This window comes from Stenella coeruleoalba (genome assembly GCF_951394435.1).
Source record: "Stenella coeruleoalba genome assembly, chromosome: X".
Taxonomy (NCBI): Eukaryota; Metazoa; Chordata; class Mammalia; order Artiodactyla; family Delphinidae; genus Stenella; species Stenella coeruleoalba.
Genome location: NC_137152.1, coordinates 122,222,976 through 122,233,541, shown reverse-complemented (window position 1 = coordinate 122,233,541; position 10,566 = coordinate 122,222,976). Strand labels below are relative to the sequence as shown.

Sequence of the window (10,566 nt, the reverse complement as noted above, 5' to 3'; positions counted from 1 at the left end):
ATTTAGCAGTATTGCAAGTTTCCATGATAAGTTTTCTCATCACGGGGGAATTTTATTTGATGGTACTAATGATAATATATCTTCAAATATTGGGAAACCCATGGATCAAAGAGAAAAATCACAGAGGGACTTAGAAAATGTTTCCAAGTGAATACTAAAAAAGCACAACTTACCAAAATTAGTGGGAGGCAGCAAAAAGCGACAGGAGGAAACTGTATTCCTCTAAATGCTTCTGTTAGAAAAGAGTCAGGACATAAAATCAGTGAGCTAACAGTCCATTGAGAGATGCTAGAAGAAGAAGAGCAAAGGAAACATAAAATGAAGTAATAAGAGAGCTAAGAGAGGAAATCAGTGATAGAAAGCAAATTATGGACACGGTGAACAAAGCCACGCGCTTCTTTCAAAAGAGCAAGGAAACCGAGCAAGTCCTAGAACGATGAATCACGGAAACATAGAAAGAACGCTGATCCCCAATATGAGGAATGAAAGAGGGCCAACGTTACGGATCAGATGTACATTAACAAAGAGGATGTAGGGGAATATTATGGGACATTATGGAAATGTTTATGCTAACAAATTGGAAGACTTGAAAAATTCCTTGGGAAAAAGGCAGCTTCCTAAAACTGAGGCCAGAAATGTAGAAAAGGTGACGAGCCTTCTATCTGTCTTTTTTAAAAAAATTATTTTATTTTATTTTATTATTGTTTCTTGAGTCGTACGCAACAAGTGCTCTTTTGTTATTATTTTTAAATTTTATTTTTACTTTGGGCTGCGTTGGGTCTTTGTTGCTGCGCGCGGGCTTTCTCTAGGTGCAGCGAGCGGGGGCTACTCTTCGTTGCGGTGCGCAGGCCTCTCATTACGGTGGCTTCTCTTGTTGCAGAGCATGGGCTCCAGGCATGTGGGCTTCAGTAGTTGTGTCACGTGGACTCAGTAGTTGTGGCTCGTGGGCTCTAGAGCGCTGGGTCAGTGGTTGCGGCGCGTGGGGTTAGTTGCTCCGCGGCTTGTGGGATCTTCCCGGACCAGGGATCGAACCTGTGTGTCCTGCACTGGCAGGTGGATTCTTAACCACTGTGCCACCAGGGAAGTCCCTAGCCTTCTATCTTGTAAATAAATGTAATTTGTAAAAAAAGTTTCCTAAAGTCAAACAAACCAAACAGGGCAGGGAGGTGCTCCAGGCTGCTGCTGTGAGGGGCACTAGGGTGGGCTGTGTGGCACAAACATGATTCTCTCCTCTTTGCACCCACAGGCCGGTTCCCACACTTCAACAGCCTGTGCACTCCTGGTGATCGCTTCCCCCCACCCTCAGGTCCTCGGAGATGGCGATGGCTCTGGCGGTATTGCGGGACTGGTGCAGGTCGATGGGCGTGAACGCTCAGCGATCTCTGCTCATCCTGGGAATCCCAGATGACTGCAAAGACCAGGAATTCCAGGAGGCTGTGCAGGCTGCCCTGCATTCCCTGGGCAGATACCGAGTGCTGGGCAAGGTCTACAGAAAGGAGCTGGGGTCGAGTGTTGCCCTGGTCGAGTTTGCTGAGTGTTTAAATCGAAGCTTGCTCCCCCGCCAAATACCAGGCAAGGGAGGGCCCTGGACTGTGGTCTGCCTGCCCCAGGCCCCTGATGCTGATTCACAGGATAGACCCAATTTCCCTGCGCAGCCCCAGGGACAAGCAGTGGTTGGCAGGGCGGGTGAGGCAGGAACTGCAGGTCACTCAAGAACTGCAGGGGAGGAGGAAGCTGCAGGGGAGGCGGGAGTCGCAGGTATGGAGGGAGACACAGGTGAGGAGGGAGCCTTAGGTGAGGAGGGAGCTGAAGGGGAGGAGGGAGCTGCAGGGGAGGCGGGAGTCGCAGGTATGGAGGGAGACACAGGTGAGGAGGGAGCCTTAGGTGAGGAGGGAGCTGAAGGGGAGGAGGGAGCTGCAGGTGAGGAGGGAGCTGCAGGTGAGGAGGGAGCCTCAGGTGAGGCAGGAGCTGCAGGTGAGGAGGGAGCTGCAGGTGAGGCAGGAGCTGCAGGTGAGGAGGGAGCCTCAGGTGAGGCAGGAGCTGCAGGTGGGGAAAGATCTGAGGGTCAAGCAGGAGCTGAAGGTGAAGCAGGAGTGTCAGATGAGGAAGGAGCTGCAGGTGACGACAGAACCTCAGGTGAGGCAGGAGTTGCAGGTGAGGCAGGAGCTGCAGGTGAGGAAGGAGCTGCAGGTGAGGAGGGAGCCTCAGATGAGGAAGGAGCTGCAGGTGAGGAAGGAGCTGCAGGTGAAGCAGGAGCTGAAGGTGAAGCAGGAGCTGAGTCAGATGAGGAAGGAGCTGCAGGTGAGGAGGGAGCTGAGGGTGAGGAGGGAGCTGAAGGTGAGGAGGGAGCTGCAGGTGAGGGAGCTGCAGGTGAGGAGGGGGCTGAAGGTGAGGCAGGAGATGCAGGTGAGGAGGGAGCTGTAGGTGAGGCAGGAGATGCAGGCGAGGAAGGAGCTTCAGGTGAGGAGGGAGCCTCAGGTGAGGCAGGAGCTGCAGGTGGGGAAAGATCTGAGGGTCAAGCAGGAGCTGAAGGTGAAGCAGGAGTGTCAGATGAGGAAGGAGCTGCAGGTGACGACAGAACCTCAGGTGAGGCAGGAGTTGCAGGTGAGGCAGGAGCTGCAGGTGAGGAAGGAGCTGCAGGTGATGCAGGAGATGAAGGTGAAGCAGGAGCTGAGTCAGATGAGGAAGGAGCTGCAGGTGAGGAGGGAGATGAAGGTGAGGAGGGAGCTGAAGGTGAGGAGGGAGCTGCAGGTGAGGAGGGAGCTGCAGGTGAGGAAGGAGCTGCAGGTGCGGAAGGAGCTGAGGGTCAAGCAGGAGCTGAGGGTCAAGCAGGAGCTGAAGGTGAAGCAGGAGCTGAGTCAGATGAGGAAGGAGCTGCAGGTTACAGAAATGTTGCAGGCGTGGCAGGACTTCTGAGTATGGCAGGACCCACGGGCGGGGCAACGGCTGCGCCTGAGGAAGCAGTTGTGACAGCGGCAGGCGCCATGGGTGAGGCAGGGCCCGGGACCCAGCAGTGGAGGCAGGCCTCGCAGCCCGTGCTGGACAGCATGGGCTACCAGGAGCTGGGAACCTTCTCTGGGATGGAAGAGTCGGGCCACGGGGAAGGGTCCTCTGAGAGCTGGCTGGAGCAGGCCAGCCACACGCTGCACCTGTGGCGCCACGTGTCTGAGAGGGAGAGGAGGAGGAGGCTGGTGGAGAGCTTGCGCGGCCCCGCGCTGGACCTCCTGCGCGGCCTCCTGGCGGAAGATCCCGAGCTGGCTGCCCAGGACTGCCTGGCCGCGCTGGTGCAGGTGTTTGGGAACAAGGACCCCCGGGGGAGTGCTCGGCTGAAGTTCGTGACCTGTGCCCAGCGGCCCCAGGAGACTCTCTCTGCGTACGTGATGCGCCTGGAAGGCCTGCTGCAGTCGGCCCTGGAGAAGGGGGCCATCCACCCGGCCATGGCGGACCAGGCGCGCGCCCGGCAGGTGCTGACGCGGGCCCGGCTGAACGACACGCTCCGGGACACGCTGAGGAGGAGGCGGCTGATGAGGAGGCCTCCCGGCTTTGCGGGCATGCTGCGGCTCATCCAGAAGACCGAGGCCTGGGACGCCGACCCGGCTAGCAGGGAGCACTTCCCAGGGCAGGAAGAGGCCCGTGTGGACGTTGCAGTCCTGGCAGCAGCCGCCCAGGCCGCCCCGGCCCATGAGGCCATCACCGCAGGCACCACTGCACATGGTGAAGATAGCACCGCCCAGGCCGCCCGTTCCAAGGAAGGGAGCGCCGAGGACCACCCGGCACGTGAGGAGGCCAGTGCGGCAGTTGCCGGCACTGCCAAGGCTGGCGAGGCGGCCCCTGAAGACCATGGTGCCGCCAGGGCAGCCCCTGGCCCTGGGGAGACCAGCAAGGCGTCCGCGGCCACTCAGGAAGATGGAAGTGCTGCCGCCCCTGCGGGCCTAGGTCAGGCAGGACCCTCAGATGCCCCCGGGGTCCCCATGCCTGGCCGGATGGGCAGTGCTTCCCCGGTGGCCCCAGGAGGTCCTGGCTGGGAGCCAGAGGGCCTCGCCCAGGCAGGAGGCCAGGAGGCCGAGGAGACCCCCGAGGAGGGGCTCAAGCCCATCCCAGAAGAGCCGGGAAATGAGGACGGGGCTGCAGAGATGAGCCCCCCGGGGTCCACCTCGGGCCACTAGGCTCAGCAGGCCGTGGGGCTGCCAGGCTTGCAGGCAGGGGGAGGCCAGGCCTGGCAGCCTACTGGCCCCATATTAGGGGCCACTCCAGGTGCCTGGGCCTCCCTCCTGAGAGGGGACCCCTATTCATCATCCCCTGGGGCAGGTTGCTCCCTGTACTGGCAAGCCCAAATGTGTCCCTGTAGGCCCCAGAGGGACCCAGGTGTCAAGGAAACCCCCAGCCCCCGCTCCCCTCCCCCCAACACACACACCCTAGCCATCGTCCCCTCGCAGAGCCCTGAGGTGCGCCACGAGCCAGCCAAGGCTCTGGTCTCTGTGGGCCAGTGTCGTGAGCTCAACGTGTGCTTTCTGGGCATAGATTCAGGCCCAGCGCTGCTTCTTGTTGTGGAAATGTGCATGTGTTCTCCTCTGAGCAGTTCCCCCAACCCCTGCACGGCGTGGAGACCCCGAGCCCAGTCCCAGGAGCCGGCGGGAAGGACGGGATGGACGAGGTCACAGCCAGCACCCACCCCAGGACCTGGGATCCCACCTGGGACCTTGGGAAGGAAGACCTTGACCGGGGCTGCAGGAGGTCTGCGGGAGGCCCCCCAGGGCTTGTGTTCTGCTGGGCCACCCCGTTGTTCCTCGGGACTCCACGTCCCCGGCTCGGTGGCGTGCGCCCTGCTGTGGGACTGTCCTGTGCCCGCCATAGGGCAGGGCCAGGCCCCGGGCATGTGGGCCTGAAATGGAGGGTCTGCCCTGGGGGGAGCGGGCATGGCCGGCGCCCATCCTCCTGGCGAGAGGCCACCCGCGGGGCCCTCAGGAAGGGAGACTGGGGGGGGATGGAGGGCCGCCGGGTGGGGTGTAGCGGAGGCACCTTTTTGAGGACCTTGGGTGAGGCCGGGACCCGTGAGCTCCGGTGGCCGTTAGAAGTTCCTCTGTGTGTTGTTATGCCCTGTGTTCAATGGTTTCAGTCAATGTTTCTGTTTAATAAATTTCCCTGAACGTTTCATCTGAGTCTGGCCTCTGCTGTGGGCAATGGAGGGAAAGGGCTGCTGCGGGTGAGGGCGGGGGTCCAGAGTCCGATTCCTGCTCAGCACCCATGGGACACCTCTCCGGGGAGAGGGTAAGGTAGGCACTTTGCAGACCCAGCGATGGTGAGCGCTTTTTTCCATTTCATAGGTGAATTGTAAAGTTTTAGCAAAAACTGATAATGGCCTAAAAAGGCAGTAGAGAAGTTAAAATGTAAATGAAAACCTTGATTATCTCAGCAGGAAAAAGGGAACATAGGAGCAACAATAGATGGACAGACACTGCTATGGACTGAATATTTGTAAACCTCTCCCCCTCATTCACCTGTTAAACTCTAACCCCCAAAGGGATGGGATTTGGAGGTGGGGCCCTGGGAAGTGATTAGCCCATGAGGGGGGAGCCCTCATGAATGAGATTACCTCCCTTATAAAAGAGGCCCCAGACGGCTGCCTCATCCTCTTGTGCCATGTGAGAAGATGGCTAGTTGATACAACTAGACAAGAAACCAGTCCATATGAAGAAGAGCTTTATTACTATTATTTATTACTCAGCCGTACAAAGGAACGAAATTGGGTCATTTGTAGAGATGTGGATGGATCTAGAGACTGTCATACAGAGTGAAGGAAGTCAGAAAGAGAGAAACAAATATCGTGTATTAATGCACATATGTGGAACCTAGATAAGTGGTACAGATGAACCGCTTTGCAGGGCAGAAATAGAGACACAGACGTAGAGCACAAACATATGGGCACCAAGGTGAGAAAATGGTGGGGGCGGGCGGGGGGGGTGATGAATTGGGAGATTGGGATTGACATATGTACGCTAATAGGTATAAAATGGGTAACTCATAAGAACCTGCTGTATAAAAAAATACATAAAATAAAATTCAAAAGTTAAAACAAACCAAAGAAATAAGAATAGGTTTATGACATTATCAATCACAGTAGAAAACCACCTGTAAAGACAAATGGACATACTTGCCACAACGGGCTCTGCATCGCCAAGTTCGCTCCCCCAACTCCGCAGCCTCGCAGGAGGCCTTCCTATTGGTGGAAGGCCAATGGGCGTGTCTTTCGCTTCCGGAGGCGCCAAGCCTTGGAACCTCAGGCCCTCAGTGCGCATGGCTACTGCTGCTTCCGTAGCAGAGCGCCTCCTCACGTGCTCTTCTGATCCAACCAGTTTCTCGGTAAAGAGACGTCTAGAACTTTCTCCCTCATCTTCCTGGGGCTTCCGGGAGCACCCGGAAGCCCACGTGGCGTTCGCACAGAGTGCCTGGGACAGTCGGCGGCACAGTTCCTGGCTGCTCTGCTGAGACGAGCTCTTCAGCCCCTCGTGAGCGGGACTCCGGAGCCATCCACAGAGTCAGAGCGAGTCAGGAGACAGGCGGGGGCTCTGCCGGGGGCTGGACTCCGCAGGTACCGGGGGCCCCGGGAAGGAGTGGAGGTCGGGGGAGGGCTACGGGCTGCTCGGTTGGGAGTGGGGGAGCGGCGGCGGAGGGTAGCGGGCTGAAGGGGGGCTGAGGGAAGGGTCCCCCAGTGAGCGGGTCAGAGGGGAGGACCGCTGGCTTCCGGGGTGGCTGGTGGGGGGCGTTCTGGAGTCGGGGTGCAGAGGGTGGGGCTGATGGCTAAGCGTGGGGGGGGCCTGAGCGGAGGGCTTCCTGCTGGTCGGGTGGGGCCGGCCTTGGGGGCCAGAGGAGAGGACGACTGGCTGCGGGGGTGGGGAGGATCGGACGGGCGGGCCCCACCCCCGGGGCCGAGACCGGAGGGGAGGGCTAACGGCTGCTGCGTGTGGCGGGAGGAAGGCTGAGGCGGGGGTCGCTGGGGAGGACTCCCGGGCGCGGGTGCGGTAGGCGTTAGGGGAGCTCCCGCCGGGGCAGGGCGGGGCGTGGGGTGGGGGGGAGGACGCTCGTGGCAGTTAGGGGGCTCCGGCTCCCGGGTGGGCGGGGGCAAGACGGGTGGGCTCTGCGTCTGGGGTACGAGAAGCGAGAGCCCCTGGCGCTGAGTGTGCTCGGGGGAGGACTCCCCGGTGTGGGGAGGTGAGAGAGGCCGTCTGACCTCTACGCATGGCGGGGCGCCCGGCTTCCAGGGCCCAGAGCGGAGCGCCACCAGCTGGTGGGTGGGGGAGGGTGTATGGAGGGGATGTAGTGCGAGGGGTCGGGGAGGAGCCGCCTGGCCACGGGGGGGCGTAAGTGAAGCTGAGAGGGGGGAGGTGCTGGGGCTGCTGTGATCTGGTGGAGGCTGTTGGCCATGGCAGATGGATTTGTGGGGTCCAGGGAGGGGCTCTGGCCCACTGCATGAGGCATCGAGAGCTTCAGGTCGCCTCTGTCCGGGTGGCACAGGAATTGCAGAGGTGGGTGGGCAGGGCAAGGCCCTGGCCTCCACACAGAGTACACAGATTCTTTACGAGGGTGCTTTGCACATTCACCCGGACACGCCATACCAGAGTTGTAAAACAGTCTCCATAAATTTAGCAGTATTGCAAGTTTACATGATAAGTTTTCTCATCACGGGGGAATTTTATTTGATGGTACTAATGATAATATATCTTCAAATATTGGGAAACCCATGGATCAAAGAGAAAAAACACAGAGGGACTTAGAAAATGTTTCCAAGTGAATACTAAAAACGCACAACTTACCAAAATTAGTGGGAGGCAGCAAAAAGCGACAGGAGGAAACTGTATTCCTCTAAATGCTTCTGTTAGAAAAGAGTCAGGACATAAAATCAGTGAGCTAACAGTCCATTGAGAGATGCTAGAAGAAGAAGAGCAAAGGAAACATAAAATGAAGTAATAAGAGAGCTAAGAGAGGAAATCAGTGATAGAAAGCAAATTATGGACACGGTGAACAAAGCCACGCGCTTCTTTCAAAAGAGCAAGGAAACCGAGCAAGTCCTAGAACGATGAATCACGGAAACATAGAAAGAACGCTGATCCCCAATATGAGGAATGAAAGAGGGCCAACGTTACGGATCAGATGTACATTAACAAAGAGGATGTAGGGGAATATTATGGGACATTATGGAAATGTTTATGCTAACAAATTGGAAGACTTGAAAAATTCCTTGGGAAAAAGGCAGCTTCCTAAAACTGAGGCCAGAAATGTAGAAAAGGTGACGAGCCTTCTATCTGTCTTTTTTAAAAAAATTATTTTATTTTATTTTATTATTGTTTCTTGAGTCGTACGCAACAAGTGCTCTTTTGTTATTATTTTTAAATTTTATTTTTACTTTGGGCTGCGTTGGGTCTTTGTTGCTGCGCGCGGGCTTTCTCTAGGTGCAGCGAGCGGGGGCTACTCTTCGTTGCGGTGCGCAGGCCTCTCATTACGGTGGCTTCTCTTGTTGCAGAGCATGGGCTCCAGGCATGTGGGCTTCAGTAGTTGTGTCACGTGGACTCAGTAGTTGTGGCTCGTGGGCTCTAGAGCGCTGGGTCAGTGGTTGCGGCGCGTGGGGTTAGTTGCTCCGCGGCTTGTGGGATCTTCCCGGACCAGGGATCGAACCTGTGTGTCCTGCACTGGCAGGTGGATTCTTAACCACTGTGCCACCAGGGAAGTCCCTAGCCTTCTATCTTGTAAATAAATGTAATTTGTAAAAAAAGTTTCCTAAAGTCAAACAAACCAAACAGGGCAGGGAGGTGCTCCAGGCTGCTGCTGTGAGGGGCACTAGGGTGGGCTGTGTGGCACAAACATGATTCTCTCCTCTTTGCACCCACAGGCCGGTTCCCACACTTCAACAGCCTGTGCACTCCTGGTGATCGCTTCCCCCCACCCTCAGGTCCTCGGAGATGGCGATGGCTCTGGCGGTATTGCGGGACTGGTGCAGGTCGATGGGCGTGAACGCTCAGCGATCTCTGCTCATCCTGGGAATCCCAGATGACTGCAAAGACCAGGAATTCCAGGAGGCTGTGCAGGCTGCCCTGCATTCCCTGGGCAGATACCGAGTGCTGGGCAAGGTCTACAGAAAGGAGCTGGGGTCGAGTGTTGCCCTGGTCGAGTTTGCTGAGTGTTTAAATCGAAGCTTGCTCCCCCGCCAAATACCAGGCAAGGGAGGGCCCTGGACTGTGGTCTGCCTGCCCCAGGCCCCTGATGCTGATTCACAGGATAGACCCAATTTCCCTGCGCAGCCCCAGGGACAAGCAGTGGTTGGCAGGGCGGGTGAGGCAGGAACTGCAGGTCACTCAAGAACTGCAGGGGAGGAGGAAGCTGCAGGGGAGGCGGGAGTCGCAGGTATGGAGGGAGACACAGGTGAGGAGGGAGCCTTAGGTGAGGAGGGAGCTGAAGGGGAGGAGGGAGCTGCAGGGGAGGCGGGAGTCGCAGGTATGGAGGGAGACACAGGTGAGGAGGGAGCCTTAGGTGAGGAGGGAGCTGAAGGGGAGGAGGGAGCTGCAGGTGAGGAGGGAGCTGCAGGTGAGGAGGGAGCCTCAGGTGAGGCAGGAGCTGCAGGTGAGGAGGGAGCTGCAGGTGAGGCAGGAGCTGCAGGTGAGGAGGGAGCCTCAGGTGAGGCAGGAGCTGCAGGTGGGGAAAGATCTGAGGGTCAAGCAGGAGCTGAAGGTGAAGCAGGAGTGTCAGATGAGGAAGGAGCTGCAGGTGACGACAGAACCTCAGGTGAGGCAGGAGTTGCAGGTGAGGCAGGAGCTGCAGGTGAGGAAGGAGCTGCAGGTGAGGAGGGAGCCTCAGATGAGGAAGGAGCTGCAGGTGAGGAAGGAGCTGCAGGTGAAGCAGGAGCTGAAGGTGAAGCAGGAGCTGAGTCAGATGAGGAAGGAGCTGCAGGTGAGGAGGGAGCTGAGGGTGAGGAGGGAGCTGAAGGTGAGGAGGGAGCTGCAGGTGAGGAGGGAGCTGCAGGTGAGGAGGGGGCTGAAGGTGAGGCAGGAGATGCAGGTGAGGAGGGAGCTGTAGGTGAGGCAGGAGATGCAGGCGAGGAAGGAGCTTCAGGTGAGGAGGGAGCCTCAGGTGAGGCAGGAGCTGCAGGTGGGGAAAGATCTGAGGGTCAAGCAGGAGCTGAAGGTGAAGCAGGAGTGTCAGATGAGGAAGGAGCTGCAGGTGACGACAGAACCTCAGGTGAGGCAGGAGTTGCAGGTGAGGCAGGAGCTGCAGGTGAGGAAGGAGCTGCAGGTGATGCAGGAGATGAAGGTGAAGCAGGAGCTGAGTCAGATGAGGAAGGAGCTGCAGGTGAGGAGGGAGATGAAGGTGAGGAGGGAGCTGAAGGTGAGGAGGGAGCTGCAGGTGAGGAGGGAGCTGCAGGTGAGGAAGGAGCTGCAGGTGCGGAAGGAGCTGAGGGTCAAGCAGGAGCTGAGGGTCAAGCAGGAGCTGAAGGTGAAGCAGGAGCTGAGTCAGATGAGGAAGGAGCTGCAGGTTACAGAAATGTTGCAGGCGTGGCAGGACTTCTGAGTATGGCAG

At 57.8% G+C, this 10,566-nt stretch overlaps 3 protein-coding genes across 3 annotated transcripts; all 3 read left to right on the top strand.

Moving 5' to 3' along the window:
- Positions 1–1,038: 1,038 nt before the first annotated feature.
- Positions 1,039–2,916, top strand: LOC307180690 (uncharacterized protein; the record flags this gene model as incomplete). The annotated part of the gene is made up of 4 exons (XM_079911055.1): positions 1,039–1,704; positions 1,867–2,046; positions 2,155–2,622; positions 2,888–2,916. The coding sequence occupies exons 1-4, from the start codon at positions 1,317–1,319 to the stop codon at positions 2,914–2,916; spliced, it is 1,065 nt and encodes a 354-aa protein (XP_079767181.1). The 5' UTR covers positions 1,039–1,316.
- A 10-nt stretch (positions 2,917–2,926) lies between these two features.
- Positions 2,927–5,269, top strand: LOC307180758 (paraneoplastic antigen Ma6F-like). Its single transcript, XM_079911152.1, has one exon. It carries the CDS (start codon positions 2,985–2,987, stop codon positions 4,164–4,166), a length of 1,182 nt encoding a protein of 393 aa, XP_079767278.1. The 5' UTR covers positions 2,927–2,984; the 3' UTR covers positions 4,167–5,269.
- Positions 5,270–8,953: 3,684 nt separating this feature from the next.
- On the top strand, positions 8,954–10,557 carry LOC307180689 (paraneoplastic antigen Ma6E-like; the record flags this gene model as incomplete). Its single annotated transcript, XM_079911054.1, has 3 exons — positions 8,954–9,324; positions 9,505–9,684; positions 10,529–10,557. Exons 1-3 carry the CDS (start codon positions 8,955–8,957, stop codon positions 10,555–10,557), a joined length of 579 nt encoding a protein of 192 aa, XP_079767180.1. The 5' UTR covers position 8,954.
- Between the last annotated feature and the right edge of the window lie 9 nt (positions 10,558–10,566).